This window comes from Engystomops pustulosus, chromosome 6 (assembly GCF_040894005.1).
Source record: "Engystomops pustulosus chromosome 6, aEngPut4.maternal, whole genome shotgun sequence".
Taxonomy (NCBI): domain Eukaryota; kingdom Metazoa; phylum Chordata; class Amphibia; order Anura; family Leptodactylidae; genus Engystomops; species Engystomops pustulosus.
The window spans coordinates 86447954-86472039 of NC_092416.1; the positions used below are offsets into that span (position 1 = coordinate 86447954).

General features: G+C 40.1%; 2 protein-coding genes across 2 annotated transcripts; both read right to left on the reverse strand.

Moving 5' to 3' along the window:
- Positions 1-623: 623 nt before the first annotated feature.
- Positions 624-11588, reverse strand: LOC140063935 (lutropin subunit beta-like). The gene is made up of 4 exons (XM_072110229.1): positions 11408-11588; positions 3336-3501; positions 1947-2115; positions 624-1060 (listed from the first exon to the last, which is right to left on the reverse strand). Exons 2-4 carry the CDS (start codon positions 3494-3496, stop codon positions 830-832), a joined length of 561 nt encoding a protein of 186 aa, XP_071966330.1. The 5' UTR covers positions 3497-3501; positions 11408-11588; the 3' UTR covers positions 624-829.
- Positions 11589-13352: 1764 nt separating this feature from the next.
- SAXO3 (stabilizer of axonemal microtubules 3) lies at positions 13353-20581 on the reverse strand. The gene is made up of 5 exons (XM_072110228.1): positions 20382-20581; positions 19205-19405; positions 18217-18378; positions 14264-14391; positions 13353-13841 (listed from the first exon to the last, which is right to left on the reverse strand). Exons 1-5 carry the CDS (start codon positions 20475-20477, stop codon positions 13433-13435), a joined length of 996 nt encoding a protein of 331 aa, XP_071966329.1. The 5' UTR covers positions 20478-20581; the 3' UTR covers positions 13353-13432.
- Between the last annotated feature and the right edge of the window lie 3505 nt (positions 20582-24086).

Sequence of the window (24086 nt, forward strand, 5' to 3'; positions counted from 1 at the left end):
GAGGACAAATGGGCGAGGTTTTACATAAACCTGAATTGTAGAAAGGACATTTTATACTCTGCCCAAGAAGGGCCAGTAGTTTAATCTGGAAAGATCCCTTTGATGGAGACATGACTGCCCTGATCCAAAACTGTCTGTGTAAATCTAATGTTAGAGAAAATTTCTGGGGCACAGGGAAGGTGGAATATTCCTTGGTTGGGACTCCATCTTTTAGTAGCTAGAGCGAAGTACCACCTTGTCTCACATTGGTGGACCATTACCAGGTTATTACTTTGTTGATTGGAACCGGAATATATGGCAGATTCTGCCGATCATCTACAAAGTACAGACCGTTCAATGCCATTTCTGGAAATTCCATAACTTCAGTAAACTGCATCACAGACCTCTTACTTTATGAACCACATAGCTTATTTGCTGTTTCCATAACTATCTACCTCTATGGGAGTTATGGAGGCAGCGTAGAATAGCCCTGCTTGTTTTTTTTCTATAATTCCTCCCCACCTCTAAGAGGGAGGGATGGTGTAATTCTCGTCTTTGTGATTTCCTGAGGCTCAGCCATTTGTAATGTCAAACGAGGCTACCAAGTCTCTATATTCATGTATTTTGTAACTTTTAATACCTTTTTCACATAAATTACAAAGCAATCTTCCAAATCACTGAGGCAAGTCTACAAAGAATGAGGTAGTGACGTGTAAAGCACTTTGATTTATTTGGGAGAGAGCACATGTTTCATACATGCTTATCCATAGTTCCTCTATGTAAGTATTTGTTATATACCTTTACAGAATTAGTGGTCTTTGGTAGAATTTTGTGTGCTGACTGAAGAGTATTATATGTCTAGACGGCTCTTTACGCAGACATCGGGCTCACTGCTCTCCACCGTACAGTCACTGTAGTCCATTTTGCACTGGTCACAGTCACAACTTAGAGCCACCGGGTAGGTGAAGAAAGGGTCTGTGCCAGGCAGGCAGTCTGGTAGTTTGATGATATCATAGCGGATTTCTCTATATGTGCAGATCTGTTGCTTAAATGAAGAAAGTGCAGTTTTGTAGACTGGATCCTGTTTTAAAAGAAAAAAAAAAAATCTGTGAAATGACAGGGGTTTTTTTGCACTTCAGACACAACTTTAATTCTTACTGCTATAGTTATTGTGAATTAAGATATAGAAGACAGCTGTGTTTCCACCTTACCAGTGCTCTAAGAGACTCTCTCTAAGAGATTCGTGGCAATTATCAATCTACTTTGGACGCTATGAAGGAAATTTATCATTAGTCCTGTGTAGCTTCTTGGCGTACAATTGTCGCAAATTTTTGCACAAACATTGTTTTTGCGTTGTTTTTTTTCTCGCTAAAAAAAAAACTCAAGTCGCACAATGGTGGAAAAAATACACCACAGTGTGCAAAACCCCATTTATCAACAGAATTTTAAAAAGAAATTTAATCGCAAAACTATACCACATAGGAGGTGGTGTATGTGGGTCTAATGCTACTACAGTGGAGAGATTTATCTCAAACTTGCACAATTTTGAAATTTTTGCTCAATTTTATGTTTGAGGTATCTGAGAATTTCCTGTGCAAAAACATTGCACAAAGACAAAAATTGAGCAGATGTTAAATATACGTGCGACTGCTGTTTATTCGCATTGAGTACATGCAGCTGATACTCGCATAGGAAGGCATTTAACACTGCACATACACCGGGCTATTCATCAGACTGTTGGAAATCTGCCAGTCTAACACATAGACAATTGTGCAAAATCCTGCCTAATGATAAATCTCCCCCTATTAGACTATACCGATATTCATAACATTAACAGCCATTAGACTTAATAGTCAGGTGAATGTGACCAAACATGTTGGGGATGGAATCATCCCCAGTGTTTTTTTTTTTTTTTTTTTTTTTTTTTTAGCAGCGACCACCAAAATGAATCAAAATACAGCACTTACCATTGTCTGACAGTGACCACTGCAGATGGTGGTTGTAAAGGTGACACATACTGGACAGTGGTCCTTCTCAGCAGATATTGTGGCATTGGTAAGATGACATGGCCTGCGACCTTGCACAGCAGACAAGTAAGTGCACACAACCAAGGATATCAGTTGAAATGCAAACATCCTACGTAGAAATAGCAAAGCTATTAATGGGAGTCTATCGGCAATTCCTAAGCAGTGAAAAGGTGGTCCCTAATGTTGATATTGGCTTCACATTTGACCAGAATCCATTACACCCTTTGCTAGTAGCAGATAAATAGTATATAAATATACATCACTCAGGGTGCATTCACACATTCAGGTTTTCAAAGTCCAAACCAGTATTGGAGAAGAATAAGAGTTGTATATTCTCACGCATTATGATCTGCACTTGCTTCAAAAACTGCATCTGAAAACCTGAATGTGTGGACGCACCCTTACATATTAGGGACTGCCTTTAGTGCACTTGCATGTCACGCAGAATTAAAAGTATGATTTTATCATAGGCAGGAGTGTGTACATCTAGTTTAATTGAATATATATTAAACCGGTAATGACCAGGTTTCGAAAAGGTCCTAGAGGAAACCTGTCACCACACTCACATCTACAGATGATGGGTTCCCGTAGAGCCCTATTAAATTGTTTGCCTCACATCCCCATAAATCCACTTTATATTATATTACCGTGTATCAGAGGGTGTGTTTCCTGCTCGGTTGGCCCTTGCCTTCTATATCTTCCCTGTTGATTTTTGAGCTAAGAATCTCCACAAGAACAGACTTGTGTAGTATGATCTTGCAACCATAATTCTTTTATTTTTGTCTGCTACTTCAGCATCAAAGTACAGGCGGTCCCCTACACCTGACTTACATACAACCCCTAGTTACAAACTGACCTCTGGATGTTGGCAATTTACTGTACTTTAGTCTTAGGCTACATTAAACAGCTATAACAGTTATCACTGGTGTCTACAATGAAGCTTTATTGTTAATCCTGGTTCTTATGACAATCCAACATTTTTAAAATCCAATTGTCACAGAGACCAAAAAACATTTGGCTGGGGTATACAGTTCCGACTTACATACAAATTCAACTTAAGAACAAACCTACAGAGCCTATCTTGTATGTAACCCGGGGACTGCCTGTATACAATATATTGTGACTCCTTTAGAAACATTGCTAAAAAAAATCCTAAGTAATAAGGGTATCACAAGCAAAATATGTACAGTATGGACCATGGTCAGGCCAATGCCCAAGGATACAGACCACTAAACCACCCCTCTAAATATGGTGTCTCGCAAATAGATATGCAAACTTATATCAACAAAATAACAGCCCAGAATTACAAGTAAGATTGAGGCCACTTACCTTGCAGCAGGTTGCTGAAGATTAGATGGTTCTCCAGTGTATCTGACTGCAGTCACCTTGTGCAGAGAATTACTTATATAAAGGTTAGTGGATGGCACGGCCCCTTCTGCCATGGCCACCACTTGTGGGGGTGTGAAGGCTGAATGGATCTTCTTGGTCATTTTCCCTGAAGAAGATTATTGAATCATTAGTAAAAAGATGTTTAACGGATATTCCATATCCTGAAATGAATAACCACACTAATCCGCAAAGGAGCATTCTGTCCTTATCTGCCAGCTACAGAATAGATGTATCTCTTAGCATTTGGCAGTTTTATATTTAGACCATTTTTATTTTAGTTTTAGATTTTCTAGAAACTCAATATGATTGTTTTTTTCAATCCAGGTAAAACAGGACATGCTAACATCATTTTAAAAAAACGAGTGATTCTAAATGGAGGTTTTGGGTGAAGAGAATACCCTACTTTTACTATAGCCCTTGGGGCATCCTTTGCAGAATGAAATAACAGTTTACTATAAGACTACCTGCACACTTATTTTTGCCCCCCGAAAACCACATATCTCTTGTCTGTTTTTGCAGCCAGAGGGGGGATATTTATCGCCATGTTGTCCAGCTTCTTGGGGTACTTTTTGAGACTTTCATATCTAAATTGAGACAAAATCTTAAAAGGTAGTATGTGTGTATGAGCTCATATAAATGGCCTTGTGTACTAGGGTGCGGTCACACATGGCGCTTGCAGTGCATTTTTAAATGCATTGCAGAAATGCTTGATTTTTTTTTACATGTTACCGTGCGTTTGTTTGAAAGGTTTGAAAACCTTTTTCTTCAGTGTAAACAACTGAGAAAATGTTAACAGAACTGATTACACTTCCAGCAATAAAGAAAAACATTCAGCCAAAATGCATGGTAACATGTAAAATGCATGTATTCTGATGCATTTTTAAATACATGCGTCAGAATGCATGCGTTTTACAGGTTACCATGCGTTTTGGATTCATGTTTTTCTTTATTGCTGAAAGTGTAATCCGCTCGGCTAATAATTTTACAGTTGCTTACACTTGAGCAATGAAGAAAAATGCTTTCAAACCACTTTAACAGCACAACCCCAAAAAGGCACATGTGAACGCACCGTTAGGGCTACATGAGCAAATGACCTGAGCATGGTGGCTAGAGATTGTTATTGAACCAATGATGCTGTAACCCTTTTTACCTACTGTCATATGAAAAAGTTTGGTCACCCCTATTAATCGTAATCATTTTTAGTTATCAAAATTTGGGTTTTTGCAACAGCTATTTCAGTTTGATATCTCTAATAACTGATGGACACAGTAATATTTCAGGATTGAAATGAGGTTTATTGTAATTACAGAAAATGTGCAATATGCATTAAAACAAAATTTGACAAGTGCAAAAGTATGGGCACCTCAACAGAAAAGTGACATGAATATTTAGTAGATCCTCCTTTTGCCTCTAGTCGCTTCCTGGATCCTGGATGAAGGTATTTTTGACCATTCCTCTTTTCAAAAACAATTCCAGTTGAGTTAAGTTTGATGGTCGCTGAGCATGGACAGCCCGCTGCAAATCATCCCACAGATTTGGAGCGGTGTTTTGGATCATTGTCTTGCTGAAATATCCATCCCCGTTGTAACTTCAACTTCGTCACTGATTCTTGAACATTATTCTCAAGAATCTGCTGATACTGAGAGGAATCCATGTGACCCTCAACTTTAACAAGATTCCCAGTGCCGACATTGGCCACACAGCTCCAAAGCATGATGGAACCTCCACCAAATTTTAATGTGGGTAGCAAGTGTTTTTTTTTTTGTTTTTTTTTTTTGAAATGCTGTATTTTTTGGCCGCCATGCATAACCCCTTTTTGTGTGACCAAACAACTCAACCTTTGTTTCATCAGCCCACAGGGCCTTCTTCCAAATTGAAACTGGCTTGTCCAACTGTGCTTTTACATACCTCAGACGACTCTGTTTGTGGCGTGCCTGCAGAAACAGTTTCTTTCATATCACTCTCCCATACAGCTTCTCCTTGTGCAAAGTGCGCTGTATTGTTGACCGAGGCACAGTGACACCATCTGCAGCAAGATGATGCTGCAGGTCTTTGGAGGTGGTCTGTGGATTGTCCTTAACAAGAACTGTCCCTGTGGTCTTCCATTTCCTTACTATGTTCCTCACAGTGAAAACTGACAGGTTAAATCTCTGCGACAACTTTTTGTATCCTTCCCCCAAACAACTATGTTTAACAAGCCCATGATGCCTCCTCAGTGGAGATTCAAATAGGAGAACAACTTGCAAGTGGCCGCCTTAAATACCTTTTCTCGTGGTTGGATACAACTGGCTATGAAGTTCAAAGCTCAATGAGGTTACCAATCCATTTTAGTAGTTAGGAGTTTTCAAATCAAGCACACAAGGGTACCCATACTTTTTCACCTGTCAAATTGTGTTTCAATGCATATTGCACATTTTCTGTAAGTACAATAAACCTCATTTCAATACTGAAATATTACTGTGTCCATCAGTTATTACCGTATATTCCGGCGTATAAGACAACCTGGTGTATAAGACGACCCCCCTACTTTCCTGTTAAAATATAGAGTTTAAGATATATTCGCCGTATAAGACTACCCCTTTTCCAACGCATACAAAACACCGGTAAAAATTAAAATTATGCCCCCCTCCCAGAAGCCATAATTAATGTCCTGCCCCCCCTCAGTAGCCATAATTAATGTCCTGCCCCCCCAGTAGCCATAATTAATGTCCTGCCCCCCCCCAGTAGCTATAATTAATGTCCTGCCCCCCAGTAGCTATAATTACTGTCCTGCCCCCAGTAGCCCTAATTAATGCCCCCCCCCCCCAGTAGCTATAATTACTGTCCTGCACCCCCAGTAGCCATAAATAATGTCCCCCACCACCAAACAGGGCCCTATATATTTAAGCTAAATAAAAAACATAATTCTTACCTTATCCCGCTTCTCTTCGTGCTGCCTCTCATCAGGGGATCCGGCGCAGGCGACGGCTGATGACACGTCTGCAGGTCAGGTGCCGGGTCATAGACCTCAGCAGACCTGGCGCAGGCAGACGCGCCACATAGCCTGCGTCAGCGAAAGTGATGGGTGTCGACGGCGGGTAAGTAGTGTGAGGTGGGTGGGACGGGGGCAGATCGGGGGCCCGTTCTAATTATGACAGCTCCGGGCCCTCCCTGATCCAGCCCATGGACCAGATGCAGAACAGTCCGTGCGCTGTAACAGGCAGGCCCGCGGCTGTCACAATTCAAAACATCTGCCCGCTGTGCTGCGCCGAGTTATCAGCGCAGTGCAGGGGTCAGGTGCGGGCCTCTGACTGACCGGCAGCAGAGCTTCGGTGGATCGCGGGAAAGGTGAGAAACATTACCGGCGTATAAGACGACCCCAGTCTTCAAAAGTCGTCTTATACGCCGGAATATACGGTAGATATATCAAACTGAAATAGCTGTTGCAAAAAAACTAATTTTGATAACTAAAAATGATTAAGATTAATAGGGGTGCACAAACTTTTTCATATGACTGTATACAGACCACATCTGTGATGTAAGTTTTAAGTTTAGTATTGCAGCAGTAATAATAATAAAAATAATTCCTTTATTTATATAGCGCACACATATTACGCAGCGCTGCACAGAGCTTGTCAAATCACTCCCTGTCCCCAATGGGGCTCACAATCTAATCAACCTATCAGTATGTTTTGGAGTGTGGGAGGAAACCCACGCAAACATGGAAAGAACATTCAAACTCTTTGCAGATGTTGACCCTGGAACTTGAACCCAGGTCCCCAGCGCTGCAAGGCTGTAATGCTAACCACTAAGCCACCATGCACAGTGTTACAGATAACAAGATTTATAGGCTTACCAAAACACACTAACTGTGAACTGTGAAGATTAATAATAACTGTAAAGTAGAGTCTGTTGCATAGAGATGACCAGAAAGATAAAAGTGTATGAGAAATTATGCCTATTGGAAGAAGTGCAAATAATAAGATATAGCTGTCTCTGGTGCATTTCTTTACATAGCTGAAAAATAGACCTCAGCAGCCGAGGTGGTAGTGAATCCCCCTGATTTAATGTGATGTGACTAGAGGCCCACCATTGAGCTACTTGGAGAGTGTGTTCACGTGTTGCAGTTGAATTGTGTTTTGGAACGCAATTCATCCGGAACATGTGGACGCAGCCTCAACAAGCACCATTAATGAATAGCTATTGCAGTGAATGGGGTCCAGTACTGATTTCCTGCATGGTGAAATGACAAAGTATTACATAATCAGGTGTTATATTCCCTGTGTAACCTTGGTGTTGGCAATAGCCTCAGATACTAAGAGTTCTAGGAAGTACAATGACTGTGTATGTGGGAGGTTGTAACCAGAGAAATCTATAAGCTGATAAATTCTTATTAAGCCCTTAGATTTCCACCTTTGGTTAAAGCTCAATAGGTATATGGAAATTCACTTTCTGTTTTTTTTATGATAAAGGTGTTTTGTCCAAGAAAGTATTGGGGTTCATCAAAAGAAAATCTAAACCTGACAAACTCAGAAATCTGTGTAAAATAACCAGTATTGGTCTGATACCAACTAAGCCATTGAAAAGCCACCTCTGTCCAATCAAGAATTTAGCTCAGCTGTCCCAAGTGTGCACGTGAATGGAGTTATATTCACCAGCCATTAACCCCTTCAAGGGTGCCTGTTGTCAGTTTTGACCTAGCAATCTGAGACCGGGTTCTATCGCTAACAAAGAACTAAAGTCGTGGGGAAGATCCACAAGTCTTTCCTCTGAATTCTTCCTTCACATATCCCCCTTCTCCTCCTCCCTTCTAGTGATGCTGCGCATGCACACTGAGCAGTGGAGTCTACACTCACTATCTCTATGCGCATGCCCCAAGATTTAGACTTCACTTCTCTATTGCATGCTTAGTTCTGGATTTGAACAGTGTAGCCAACTATCAACAATGTCAACTACTGCTATTTTTCAAATCTGCCATGTGTCACTATAGCATAATATGTCACTATGTCATCACAATAACTTTAGAAGTCTTCAGCTTACACAAGAGATTTTGAGATTAATCTTTCATGACATACACTGCCTTGTGAAAGTATTCGGCCCCCTTGAACTTTTCTACCTTTTGCCACATTTCAGGCTTCAAACATAAATATATAAAATTGTATTTCTTTGGTGAAGAATCCACAAGTGAGACACAATTGTGAAGTGCAATGAAATTTATTTTCTATTTGAAACTTTTGTAAAAAATAAACTGAATAGTGGGGCTTGCAATATTATTTTGGGCCCTTAAGATAATATTTTGTAGCGCCACGTTTTGCAGTGATTACAGCTGCAAGTCGCTTGGGGTATCAGGTCTTTATCAGTTTTGTGCATCGAAAGACGGAAATTCTTGCCCATTCTTCCTTGGAAAACAGCTTGAGCTCAATGACGATGGATGGAGAGCGTTTGTGAACAGCAGGTTTCTGCTCTTTCCACAGATTCTCCATTGGATTCAGGTCTGGACTTTAATTTTGCCATTCTATCATCTGGATACGTTTATTTGTGAAACTTCCATTGTAGATTTTGCTTTATGTTTGGGATCATTGTCTTGTTGGAAGATAAATCTCTGTCCCAGTCTCGGGTCTTTTGCAAAACTCCAACAGGTTTTCTTCCAGAATGGTCCTGTATTGGTCCATCTTCCCCGTCACTGGTAAAGAAAAGCCCAAAGCATGATGCTGCCACCACCATGTGCGACAGTGGGGATGGTGTGTCCAGGGTGATGTACTGTGTTGATTTTAAGCAAAACATATGCAATATGCAGCAAACCCCACCTCACCTGTATATGTGATGTAAAAGTAGTTTTTCAGAGATTTGGGTGCTATTTTCAGTTATGGGGTTTACCGCTGTTTTTATATTTTGATCAGGCATTTTGAGATGCGGTGATACCTAACGTGTTTGTGATTTCAACTGGTTTTTACGTTTTATATCTAGTTCGAGAGGGGTGATTTGGACTTTTTAGACTTTTTTTAAAAATTACTTTTTAGACCCTTTAGGGTGCATTAACCTTAGATGGTCTGATCATTTCTACCATATACTGCAATACTACTATATATGGTGTTTTTTTACAGTAATTATTACAATGAGCCACTGTTTCATTGTAACGAATCTGCAGAAACCAGACAGCCCCAGAGCAGTTGTATTTATACGGAGACTTGATTACACACAGATGGATTATATTTCTCATCATCATTCATTTAGGACAACATTGAATCATTCAGAGATCCTCACGGTGCGGTCACGTGTCGCGTTTACTGCATGCGTTTAAAACGCATTGGAATAGCTGAAGAGTGATTTGCCTAATTAAACAGCTGTTAACAAAACACAAATGTTAACGCTTGCGTTAATGCATACGTTAACAAACACATGTGTTAACTGCGATGTTAACACATGCCTTAACACAAGCGTTAAAAGTTTCGTTTTGTAAATGCAAGTGTTAACAGCTGTTTAATTAGGAAATTCAACTATTCCAATGCGTTTTTAAACGCATGCAGTAAACGCGACATGTGACCGCACCCTCAGGGAGCAGTCACATGTTGCAGTTAAAACTGCATCGCAATCAGTTTTGAGGTGGTTTTAGGTGCAGTTTTGTCAATTTCACAGGTGAAAGACATGAACTGAATGGATGAATTTGATTTTGAAGGACAAAGCTGTTCCACAAATGTCATTCACCTGTTGATTTGATGTCTTTCGCTTGTTAAAATAAGTAATACCACCTAAAACCACCCCAAAACTAATTGCGATGCAGTTTTAACTTCTGGAGTCAGTTTACTGCACTGAAAGTAAAGGGGCCGAATAATATTTCATGTCCCACTTTTCAGTTTATTATATTTAACAATTGTGTCCCACTTGTTGTTTTTTGTTTTAACCCCACTTTAAAAGCCACTTTTCACCTTCCTGACACTCATTAGATGTGTATAGGGAATGTTTGCGTTTAGGGGAATTTCACGTTAATTATTTTTATTAAGTGTATTAAACTTAAATTTTTTTTTGGCTTGAAGAGGCGATGCTTTGATCGTATGGATATACACTGCGCATGCTCAGAGTGTTACAGCCTGCTAGAAGGCAGTACCCAGCTCCGAGAGGATCCCAAGGCTGCGATTGGAGCAGCAGAAACCCCTGGTAGTGCCGTGGCGGTGTTCTGATTCATGTGAAATGCCCCTTACACGCCGCAGTCAAGCATGACCGCAGGATGTAAGGGGTTAACACCCACGATCAGAGGAATTTCTGATCACGGATGTTAGAGGCGGTTGTCGGCTAAAATATACAGCCAACACCCACAGCTTGACGGAATCGTAAAAACCTCTTTTTACAACTATAAAAACCTGTTGTATTTTTGTCCAGACAGGCTCTCAGAGCACTCTCTTTTTTGTTACACATTGCCCTGACATATGCCCTTACCCAGTTTTGGTAATCATAGCACACCAGAAGTTGTCACAGATAGACTCCTATCCCCTGGTATTGTTATTTCTGTTATTGATCATGATCTTGTGAACTCTCAAGATCCAGCGCCTTGAAATACTCTTGAGGGTACATTGTTTTTACCCCCCAACCTCCACCTCCAAGTGTTGCAAGAGATTCATTGTTCTGTGCTAACTGGACACCCTATTATTGCTGACACTAAATGTCTAGGAGAAAGGTCGTCCTGGTGGCCTATGAGGTCATGTGATGTTCAGGTGTTTGTAGCAGCATGTGAAGTATGTCCAAGGACTAAAGTTGCTCTGAAGAGTACCAACAGGACTCCTCCAAACTCTCCCTCTGCTTAAAATACCCTGGACCCATATTTACATGCATTTTATTACAGATTTACTCAAAGAAAAACTTTCATTTGGATGGTTTGTGATAGATTTCCTAAAATGTGTCATCTAATAACTCTGAGGAAACTACCTAGTGCTAAACTATTAGTATCATTTGTTTATTAGTCACAATATGCACCTACATGGCATTACAGAAAATATTTTCTCTGACCAGGGGTACAGTTCTGAAAAAGTATGTCCTACCTGTGTTACCAGTGACTAATTTGCCAGCTCCTATTGTGGTCCAAAACTTGAGGTAGAAAAGATTTTGGATTCTCGGATTGTGCAAAATTCTGTCCAATACTTGGTTCCTTGGAAAGGTTATGGTCCTGAAGATAGTACATAGGTCTCTGGCAAAGATTTCCTTTCCCCACACCTCCTCAGATTATACCACCTCTAGAATCCTTCCAAGCCTGATGGGTCTAGTAGTATCTACATGCCAGCGTCTTCTGTTGTTTTCAGAATGTGGCTAAGGATGAAACTGTTTTCTCTTTGTTTTTGTATGACATTCCTTGTGTGAACTGGCTGTGTTTGAAACTATTTGCATCACATCCAGTTCCCTGCAGCTCTGCTCTGGTCCAGCAATAGGTTACTCATTGTGATGGACAGAGCTCTGCTGCAGTTATCTAGGCCTGAGGCTTTCTGGCTAGATATATAGATATAGAGATATAGAGATATATAGATATATATAGATAGATATAGATATATAGATAGATATATAGATAGATATAGATATATATAGATATAGATAGATATAATATATCCGTCTCACAGCTAGTACATCGCTGGTTATATTTCTTGACTAGCTCCTTATTGTTTTCTTGTGTTATTCTTCTGTATTTCTGGTTATTCTGTCTTGGCTCAAGTTTTTTGACTATCCCTTTATATTCTGATTTTGTGCCATATTTGCTATCTCTGCTGTGACCCGGACCACTGACCTTGATTTTGTGGGGGTTTTTTTTGTGATTTATTTGTAAGCCTTTTTTTGTGTCCTCACTTTGCTGTAGGAAGGGAAAGTTGACCAGTTACTTGTCACTGGTTACGGTTTAATCAGTAAGTAGGCAGGTGACAGTTTGGGGGCTCAGTTTGAAGTTTCTGAGTAATATGTCTGCAAAAATAGTCTGCTCGTCACCTAAATGTCATCCATTTATGCGAATCCACAGACAAATTGTGTGACAAAATTATGCCACAGGTTTGTGTTACCAAGCAACTGATCCACAAATATGCACCTGTGTGGAATTTATTTTTTTTAAAATTTTCATTGACTTCTATGGGAGCCACACACAATGTGCAAAATAAACCATGCCCTGAGTTTTCTCAGGGGTGCTTAACTCATACAAGGGGCTATGGAAACCACATCTGTGTGTATGACCCCATAGAAATACAAGGGGATGTGAGAAAAATGTTAAAAAAACCCCACACACATTTGAAAAATACATTTGTGCGCACATCTAAGTATGGATTTTGTCATTAAAATAATATATCCACCTTTTCTCAGATGATCCTAGGTTACTTATGTAGGTAGAATCATTTAAAGCAGAATTAGAATTTGGTTGTAAACAGATAACGGTCATAATTTGCACCAAATACCGTAAATGCCTTGTGCCACATTTCTCAAGGGTAGTAAAAGTAGCATAAATGCCCTCTCCTCGTGTGTGCAGAATGTGCAACATTGTCTATGATATTAATCCTTTCCCGAACCTGCCTATCCCCTACCATTTATAGCAAGCTACAATATGCTGTCTTTTAATGTAACAATAGGGTTGGACTGATCGCCAGAGTACTTCTTGACCCTTTGGTGAGCCGAAGGCTTAACAAAATAATGAACCCTAAAGGTCAAGCACAAGAGAACCCAATAAAAGCTCTAGTGGGCCCTGTGTCCTAGGAATTGATGGCAATGAGCCACTTGACTTATTTTATCTGGTGTCCCCAAGGGGCCTAAGTGTGACACTGCCAAGAGATCTAGACTCTATGACAAGGTTGGACTACTGTAAGAGGAATATAAGACAACAAAAAGACTAATTACAAAGACTAGTATGTGGGCAAACTCATGCATTTTTTTTTCTAATTAGGACAAAATGATGCCTACTTTTACTTAACTAAATAACATAGAAGCACTTATACTTTAAACATATTAGAAAAAGAATAGTAATTTGGAAATCAGATATATTAGGGTTAGACTGTTTTCTGTGGTAAAGCTACAAAGTGTACAATCATTACATTAAAACATCACACAGCCACTGGTCTCTGACTACCGTACGTCTCGTATTCTGTTTCATACATCTTTGGAACAGCCATGATTTCTGGCAATGGCCCTTGTCTTGGTTTGGTCCAGGGGCATTCTATGGGGAAGTAGACATCTTGGGACCTCTTGGAATCTAGTGGCCACTGGTAGCTCTCCTGGACTAAGGTTTTAAAACCTGTGTGCGGAACAGATTTTGCCCGTGGTGGTATCCTTGGCAATTTAGTGGCTATGGGAAACTGAAGGGAATCCCGCATTGGAGGTGGTCGTCGCAGTGTTGGCTGACTCTCCTTTGGTAGAAGGTTTTCTTTCAAGCCATGTCCCCAAGCCTTGGGGTAATCCTCAGCCTGCCAATACGTCAAAATATCTTTTTTTGGATATCCTTCAAGTTCTTTCCTGTTTTGTAAAAATAAATATATAAAAGGCTACAATAGACTATATTATAAATACTAGGCACTATATACTTTATTTATCCCGACTACATCCACCACAATAGTGTAAAAATGCGTTGGTAAAAAAGTGCAATGGTACAAACTTGACCATAAGCAGTGCTATTCACCAAGCCTATTTCAACTGAAATGTCCCCTACCCTGCTAAAGACATTTGGGATTTTACCTCAACCATGTATTAGAATGGTAGAATTTTGTTTATATAGTTGTCAACTTATATGATCCAGTATGTATTGACAAAAGTGGCATTATTTCAGGAAAAAAACAACACATCCAATTTTTGTAATGTGAAAGGGCCCCTTTAACTGAACAAGAAGGCATTAGTGATATCGGGTAAGAAGTCAAGTTAAGCATGGTTCATTTACTTACGCTGTAAATGCACGGAAGTCCAGAGCTGTAGTGGATGCATATATGTCATTCAAGCTCAAGACTCCCTTGTCTCTTATGTAGAAAGGTTCCCCAGATACAGTCTTGTTTTCTGTTGTTGCTACTATAGCCTAAATCACCAACATAACACATTGTAAGAGATCGTTATCTAGCACTCAAAATAGTCCTTATCAGTTGTAAGATGAGTTAGTGGTCAGCATGACAAGATGGCGTCCACTTGGCCTAAAACGGCGTCCTGTACAGAAATATATCTCTCACAACATCATAAATAGTAGCAATATATTCATGAATGTTCTACACATGACACTAGATACAAACACTAGTTCATGAAAATATGGTGTAGGCAGATATAGTAGGCATTAGAAGCATGACCAGTGATAAAATAAAAGTAAGATATTTGTGAGTTTAACCCCTTAACATGACAATGGCCATTTTGGGAACTGTACAACCTTTTGATCACTTCCTTCAAAGTTGTTTAGCTGCCGCTTACAGGTTTCACTATGGCACTTTACAGGTTAATAGATCCTATAATATCTGTAAACTGTGGGCATCTTTTGTATAATCCAGCAGACATTTGTCTGGAGACATGTTCGGAGTACTGGCCAGGGTCTTTTTAAAGAGCAAACAAGTAGTGCACCTGCTGAGGGCGCCAGAGTGATGTGGGGGCGTCGATGGGGAGTTCATATTATACTGTGATATAAGGTTGAGTCTGCAGTGGCTGACACATGCTCTATGTGCCTGATATTGTATAGGGGCATGCTGTATGTATTTTATGTTATATGTCAGCATGTTGTATGTATTTTATGTTACAAGGTGGCATGCTGTATGTATGTATGTATTTTATATTATTACGGCCGCATGTTGTTTGTATTTTATGTCACAAGGCGGCATGCTGTATGTATGTATTTTATATTATATGCCAACATGTTGTATGTATTTTATGTTACAAGGCGGCATGTTGTATGTATTTTATGTTACAAGACGGCATATTGTATGTATTTTATGTTACAAGGCGGCATGTTGTCTGTATTTTATGTTACAAGGCGGCATGTTGTCTGTATTTTATGTTACAAGGCGGCATGCTGTATGTATTTTATGTTACAAGGCGGCATGCTGTATGTATTTTATGTTACAAGGCGGCATGCTGTATGTATTTTATGTTACAAGGCGGCATGCTGTATGTATTTTATGTTACAAGGCGGCATGCTGTATGTATTTTATGTTACAAGGCGGCATGCTGTATGTATTTTATGTTACAAGGCGGCATGCTGTATGTATTTTATGTTACAAGGCGGCATGCTGTTTGTATTTTATGTTACAAGGCGGCATGCTGTATGTATTTTATGTTACAAGGCGGCATGCTGTATGTATTTTATGTTACAAGGCGGCATGCTGTATGTATTTTATGTTACAAGGCGGCATGCTGTATGTATTTTATGTTACAAGGCGGCATATTGTATGTATTTTATGTTACAAGGCGGCATATTGTATGTATTTTATGTTACAAGGCGGCATGCTGTATGTATTTTATGTTATTTGGCAGCATGTTGTATGTATTTTATATTATGGGGTGGCATGCTGTATGTGTTTTATATTATACAGCCGCATGTTGTATGTATTTTATATTATACGGCCGCATGTTGTTTATATTTTATGTTACAAGGCGGCATGTTGTATGTATTTTATGTTGCAAGGCGGCATGTTGTATGTATTTTATGTTACAAGGTGGCATGCTGTATGTATGTTTTTATTTTACAAGGTGGCATGCTGTATGCATGTATTTTATATTATACGGCCGCATGTTTATATTTTATGTTACAAGGCGGCATGCTGTATGTATTTTATGTTACAAGGCGGCATGCTGTATTTATTTTATGTTACAAGGCGGCATGCTGTATGTATTTTATGTTACAAGGCGGCATGCTGTATGTATTTTATGTTACAAGGCGGCATGCTGTATGTATTTTATGTTACAAGGCGGCATGCTGTATGTATTTTATGTTACAAGGCGGCATGCTGTATGTATTTTATGTTACAAGGCGGCATGCTGTATGTATTTTATGTTACAAGGCTACATGCTGTATGTATTTTATGTTACAAGGTGGCATGTTGTATGTATTTTATGTTACAAGGCGACATGCTGTATGTATGTATTTTATATTATACGGCCGCATGTTGTTTATTTTTTATGTTACAAGGCGGCATGCTGTATGTATTTTATGTTATATGGCAGCATGTTGTATGTATTTTATGTTACAAGGCGGCATGCTGTATGTGTTTTATATTATACAGCCGCATGTTGTATGTATTTTATGTTACAAGGCGGCATGTTGTATGTATTTTATATTATACAGCCGCATGTTGTATGTATTTTATGTTACAAGACGGCATGTTGTATGGATTTTATGTTACAAGGTGGCATGCTGTATGTACTTTATGTTACAAGGTGGCATGCTGTATGTACTTTGTTACAAGGTGGCATGCTGTATGTATGTAATTTATTTTACAAGTTGGCATGCTGTATGCATGTATTTTATATTATATGGTTGCATGTTGTTTATATTTTGTTACAAGGCGACATGCTGTATGTATTTTATGTTACAAGGCGGCATGCTGTATGTACTTTGTTACAAGGTGGCATGCTGTATGTATGTATTTTATTTTACAAGGTGGCATGCTGTATGCATGTATTTTATATTATACGGTTGCATGTTGTTTATATTTTGTTACAAGGCGACATGCTGTATGTATTTTATGTTACAAGGCGGCATGCTGTATGTATTTTATATTATACGGCCGCATGTTGTTTATATTTTATGTTACAAGGCAGCATGTTGTATGTATTTTATGTTACAAAGCGGCATGCTGTATGTATTTTATGTTACAAGGTGGCATGCTGTATGTATTTTATGCTACAAGGCGACATGCTATATGTATTTTATATTATACGCCCGCATGTTGTATGTATTTTATGTTACAAGGCGGCATGTTGTCTGTATTTTATGTTACAAGGCGGCATGCTGTATGTATTTTATGTTACAAGGCGGCATGCTGTATGTATTTTATGTTACAAGGCGGCATGCTGTATGTATTTTATGTTACAAGGCGGCATGCTGTATGTATTTTATGTTACAAGGCGGCATGCTGTATGTATTTTATGTTACAAGGCGGCATGCTGTATGTATTTTATATTATACGGCCGCATGTTGTTTATATTTTATGTTACAAGGCAGCATGTTGTATGTATTTTATGTTACAAAGCGGCATGCTGTATGTATTTTATGTTACAAGGTGGCATGCTGTATGTATTTTATGCTACAAGGCGACATGCTATATGAATTTTATATTATACGCCCGCATGTTGTATGTATTTTATGTTACAAGGCGGCATGCTGTCTGTATTTTATGTTACAAGGCGACATGCTGTATGTATTTTATGTTACAAGGTGGCATGCTGTATGTATTTTATGTTACAAGGCGGCATGCTGTATGTATTTTATGTTACAAGGCGGCATGCTGTATGTATTTTATGTTACAAGGCGGCATGCTGTATGTATTTTATGTTACAAGGCGGCATGCTGTATGTATTTTATGTTACAAGGCGGCATGCTGTATGTATTTTATGTTACAGGGTGGCATGCTCTATGTATGTATTTTATATTATACGGCCGCATGTTGTTTATATTTTATGTTACAAGGCAGCATGCTGTATGTATTTTTTGCACTTTAGTTTCCCAACAAACCAATATGAATGACCTGTTCCCGCATCATTATTAACACTGTCAGCATAATTTGTGCAGTTTGTCTAAATTACCTATCCTAGAAACTGCGCTGGTGATGATGTCCTAACATGGAAACCTATCCTTTAAAGTCTCTGGCTTGTACAGGTAATATGACCACTGTATGGATGAATAATGCAGTAAAGTAACAATAACCTGTGATGGTCCTCTCTTTATGTGATTTTGCAAAGAGAAGGGTTGTGGTCCTGCATGAAAGTTGGTCATGGTGGGCTCAGCTGGGCGGCCCTTGAATTCTGCTTTCATCTCACTGCTCTGGTGTGCTGGATCCAGGGGAGTCCTCCATGCTCTTAGTTTTATCTGTAAAGAATAATGTAAATAATATGTCTATTATTATTTTGGGACCATGAACACTTTAACATTTGAGAGTGTGGAATATGGTATTTTTGACAACCAATTTATGTATCTCTATAAATGTAATTTCTTGCATGCCATACATAACATCCATTTTGGGTAAAGTCCTTTTTCGTAATATTATAATCCACTTTAATGGAGCCTATTTACTAAGGGTCCTGCGACTGCATTTTCGTTGGGTTTCCCAACTTTTCGGGGATCGCATCGGGGATTGAGTCGCACGCGACCGGATTGTGTTGCAGTTGCACTGGCTTTCACGCGACACAAATCAGGGAGTGGCCCGTCGGACGATCCGATGGATTCTGACTAAGCGCAGGATTTTACATTTAAATTTGTGTCGCAAGCCAAGCACTTACATGCACCGGGAAGAAGGGGAGCGACACATAGGGGGCACAGGATGTGCGTGGATCGGTACAGTGCATCATCGTCGGAGAGTCCGGATCAGGGATTGTGACTCGGACTGGTAAGTAAATGTGACCCAAGGTCTTCAAAGGCTATAAGAGGTCACTGCACTTCAAAGATGTCATTTCATTGTCTCATTAATATTCAGTTGGGGGAACATTAGCAAACACTATAGACTACCTAAACCCTTCCAAGGCAAAGAATAAAAAGTTCTTTATTGGACATTGAGACCAGAACCTATATATTACTAGGAAATATTTTTCATGGATTTGTGCCCCTAAAATATTTTATTAAATAGCCATGTCCATGTAGATTGTACAAAATACATGAACATGTCAGCCAAGCACTTGCAAAAAGTGTACCGTCTCACCTTGTCCCACAGATCCTTATTATAATGGACCTTCCAGTGTGGTGGGGGTAAAGGATGACTGGGTTGTGATAAGACTCCGCCACAATATTTCCGGTTATGAGCGCTTCCAGTTGTTGTCTCAAATGTGTTGATGAGTTCATCATATGCAGTGGCTTTACTTAGTTCCCTCAAGGTTTCTGGAAGAGGCTCACAGATGGTGGACTGGAAATAGAAGCAAAATAAACTGAAGAGTCAATTGGTTGTCATGCAGTTTCATGAAAAGCCAATTACTGTACTGAATTACAATCTTCCATTAAGTCAGGCATGAGATCAATATGGGTCCCAGGAGGTCTGAAACTCAGGTGCAGGGTGGTGCCTCCCATCACCACCCGTTTCTGATTCTATACAGAGGTTAATCTGTGACGTCACATTGTAAGTATGTATTCACTTCGTCCCCGTGCATGCCACATCCAGATGAGCCTCTGAATACAAAAAAGGGATTAACAATAAAGGGAGGCCAAGCATTGCGGCAGAGAAAGGTAAGGATAAAGTGTTTCTGAGTTTTAAACCTCCTAGGGCCAATGTTATAAAAACAAAACAACTTGATCTCATATAGGTCTTTACATGCAATCAGTTATACAGAAATAATTGTCATTATAAAATGTATGGGTGTCAGAATACAGAGATATAGAGATAATATTATTTGAGCTATTTAAACATGCAAAGCAGTATACATCTGGTCTCTCTGTGATTATACTGGCCCAATACTAAAAGGGATGTGTCATTTGGACTGTACAGTGAAATCTTGTCAATTTCACCACAGCTTCCCGGTACATTGTACAGAATAATGAACTGTGTCACTAGGAAGTACAATTTGTTTAGTAGAAAACAAGCTGTCCTAGGTTTCTGTAATCCAAAAAGTAAAATTACTGGAGGTAAAAAAAAGAAAAGGAAAAGGCAGCAGTGTAAAAAGATTTACTGACAAGCATTGCACTATAACATAATATTTTCAGTCCCCCTGGCCAATGACAGGCTGATAACTGTTATGTAATTTCAATTGAGAAAAGTAAACTGCTTCTACGTTCTAGAGAGGTTACAGAAAAAAGCTTATAACTTCTATAGCCAGCTTAGCAGTATAGTAGCAACATTTGCACACACATACACAGATACACGGACAATGACACCAAAGGTCGGTTACCTTGATATTTGCAGGTGGAAATGACACTGCAGCTTTATAATCGTGGCTAATGCCAGTAGTAGTGAGATGCCAGTCCTGCCTCCTCTCTATCCCCATTATTAAAATTACATCAAAGAATGGAAAAGTGAGCAAAAGAGAGCTGGGGGAGAGGGAAAGATGCTGTCTACAGCCACAACCAGCGGAATGTTGTGTTTCCTTGTCGTCATGGAGATAGGACACAGCTCATTTACTTGACAAGCTGAGCACATAAGATGTAACAGCTATTCAGCATTGAGCTGGCACAGCAAGGACTGAGGATGGTTTTTAATTTGTTCTTAATTTGTTAATTTGTTCTTAATTTGTTCTTAAATTTTATAACTACACTTTGTCTATGGATCTCCAGTATTAGTAAGCGATGATTCCCTTACCTAAGACAAAACGTCACTCCACTGCCCTTATCCTTTATATGAATATATTGGCTAAGTTGCTCGTTGCTGCCCCCATAAAACACGTAGTAAACATATCCCTTATACCCCCCCAAGCTGCTCCCCTTCACTGCACAAGATTTACATTCAATCAGAGCACCAATTGATTCTGTAAACTTGCGCTAAGCTTTCAAGGATGCATCATACATATACAGCACACTGTTTACCCTTTATGGAGAGGGCTCACGGACTGAGCCCCCTGCACATAAGGAGTGTGAAAAAAAGGGATGGTCCAGGCTCCAGATAAACCAATAAAATCACTTTTTTCTTCAGATCCAAAGGAACGCCAGGACAAAAAGACTGATGTGTTCACCTTACGGCTTAAAGAGGACCTGTCAGCCCTGAAAAATACCCCCACCAAATATGTTTATCCTAATCCTCTCCCCAGCCCCTTTTTATTTATTCAATTTCTATAAAAATTTTTGTTTGTAAGCTTGGTTTTAATCAATCCGACCTCTTACAAAATAAGAGGTCAGATCGTCGTACAGGTCCCCTAGCAGTCGGCCGTATTCATGAGGAGCCGGCCGACACACCCCCTTCACGCCCTTGTCAGTCAGGGATCTGGTAAGAATCGCCGGCAGCAGTGCATGTATTGCACAATCGCTGCCAGCTCAATGCGATGCGGCACGCTGACAGCAGCTGCAGAGGGGCTTCTTCACAGTGTGGGCTGAACATTCAAACAGCGCTGTGAATAAGCCCCTCTACGGCCGCTGTCAGCGTGCCACATCCTATTTTGCATTTTGCCTTCGCTCTGCCTTCAGATGCTGTGGTAACCATGTTGGTTCAGAATACCTTCAATTTTGAATAAATCCCCAAGTGTCACCAGCAAAGCACCCCCACACCATCACATCTCCTCCACCATGCTTCACGGTGGAAACCAGGCATAAAGAGTCCATTCCTTTACCTTTTCTGCGCCGCACAAAGACTCTGAGGTTTGAACCAAAAATCTCAAATTTGGACTCATGAGACCAAAGCACAGATTTCCACTGGTCAAATGTCCATTCCTTGTGTCTCTTGTGCTTGTTGTCTGTCCTAAGCAGTGGTTTCCTAGCAGCTATTTTACCACGAAGGCTGCTGCACACAGTCTCCTCTTACCAGCTGTTGTAGAGAGGTGTCTGCTGCTAAAACTTTGTGAGGCACTGACCTGGTCTCTAATCTAACCTGTGATTTCTGAGGCTGGTGACTTGGATGAAATTATCCTCCGCAGCAGAGGTGACTCTTGGTCTTCCTTTCCTGGGGCGCTCCTCATGTGAGCCAGTTTCTTTGTAGCACTTGATGGTTTTTACAACTGCACTTGGGGGCACAGTTTTTCCAATTTTTCAGACTGACTGACCTTCAAGTAATGATGGCCGCTGCTTTTTTCTAGCCATAATACAAATTATAACAGTCTACACCAGGGGTCCCCAAACTTTTTACATAGAGGGCCGTTCACGGTCCCTCTCAGACCGTTGAAGGGCCGGACTAAAGTTAAAAAATAAAAAAAAATAAATTCCTCTGTACACTGCACATATCCTATACTGCTCCTTCATCATTAATTATTTCCTATGCTTCCCCCCACCACTTATTATTTCCTATGCTGCCCCTCCATCATTAATTATTTCTCATACTGCCCCTCCATCAATTATTTCTCATACTGCCCCTCCATCATTAATTATTCCCTATACTGCCCCTCCATTATTAATTATTCCCTATACTGCTCCTCCATCATTAATTATTCCCTATACTGCTCCTCCATCATTAATTATTCCCTATACTGCTCCTCCATCATTAATTATTCTCTATACTGCCCCTCCATCATTAATTATTCCCTATACTGCCCCTCCATCATTAATTATTCCCTATACTGCCCCTCCATCATTAATTATTCCCTATACTGCCCCTCCATCATTAATTATTTCCCATACTGCCCCTCCATCATTAATTATTCCCTATACTGCCCCTCCACCATTAATTATTCCCTATACTGCCCCTCCATCATTAATTATTCCATATACTGCCCCTCCATCATTAATTATTCCATATACTGCCCCTCCATCATTAATTGTTCCCTATACTGCCCCTACATCATTAATTATTCCCTATACTGCTCCTCCATCATTAATTGTTCCCTATTCTGCCCCTCCACCATTAATTATTCCCTATACTGCCCGTCCATCATTAATTATTCCCTATACTGCCCCTCTATTATTAATTATTCCCTATACTGCCCCTCTATTATTAATTATTCCCTATACTGCTCCTCTATTATTAATTATTCCCTATACTGCCCTATACTATATTTAAGGCCCCCATAATTAATTATTTTTTTTATATCCGGGCCCCCCGGCTGCCAAAATATATTTGCTGCTGGTTAAAAAAAAAAATCCTATACTCACCTCTGGCAGCGGCTCCCGAGTCTTCTATCTTCGGGCTGCTGTCGGCCGGGAAGGGGTGCACGGCCGCGTGATGACGTCATCACGCGGCCGCGCAGCCAGGTACAAGGAGCGATGTGCGCCGGGGTTGTCTTCCGGCCACATCGCTCCACCTGCAATAATAGTGCTCGAGCGGCCGTATCGGCCGCGTCGAGCACTATTCAGAGGCGGGCAGGAGCTTCCTGTCCGGACGGACGGAGGCTCCTGCCTGACTGCCGCGACTTGCCGGGGGCCTCAGCAGCAGCCGCTGGCGCTCCAAGGGGCCGGATAAAAACGGTCCGCGGGCCGCATGTGGCCCGCGGGCCATAGTTTGGGGACCACTGGTCTACACAGTAGGACTATCAGCTGTGTATCCACCTGACTTCTGCACAACCCATCTGATGGTCCCAACCCCTTTTTATAAGGCAACAAATCCCACTTATTAAACCCGAAAGGGCACCCCTGTGATGTGAAAACCTTTTCTGGTGACTACCTCTTGAAGCTCATCAAGAGAATGCCAAGAGTGTGCAAAGCAGTAATCAAAGCAAAAGGTGGCTACTTTGAAGAACCTAGACTACCGTATAAGACATATTTTCAGTTGTTTCACAATTTTTTGTTAAGCATATATGTAATTCCACATGAGTTAATTCATAATTTCGATGCTTTCGGTGTAAACCAACAATTTTTATAGTCATGTTATAATCAAATACAGAAAACTCTTTGAATGAGAAGGTGTGTGGAAACTTTTGTTCTGTACTGTTTTACAAAAAAAAAATTAAAAAAAAAAATCCACCAAACAAAAAAGGGAATCCTGAGGAGAGGCACATGTCAGTTTTACGGAAACTGAGGAA

Excerpts from the sequence above, each read along its gene's own strand:
- LOC140063935 (XM_072110229.1), bottom strand. The coding sequence starts at position 3,496 with ATGACCAAGAAGATCCATTCAGCCTTCACACCCCCACAAGTGGTGGCC. Across the intron at positions 2,116-3,335 it reads CTTCAGCAACCTGCTGCAAG|GATGTTTGCATTTCAACTGA; the intron begins GTAAGTGGCCTC and ends ATTTCTACGTAG. Across the intron at positions 1,061-1,946 it reads GTGGTCACTGTCAGACAATG|GATCCAGTCTACAAAACTGC; the intron begins GTAAGTGCTGTA and ends CTTTTAAAACAG.
- SAXO3 (XM_072110228.1), bottom strand. The coding sequence starts at position 20,477 with ATGGGGATAGAGAGGAGGCAGGACTGGCATCTCACTACTACTGGCATT. Across the intron at positions 18,379-19,204 it reads ATAAGGATCTGTGGGACAAG|ATAAAACTAAGAGCATGGAG; the intron begins GTGAGACGGTAC and ends TATTCTTTACAG. Across the intron at positions 13,842-14,263 it reads GACTTCCGTGCATTTACAGC|GAAAGAACTTGAAGGATATC; the intron begins GTAAGTAAATGA and ends TTTACAAAACAG.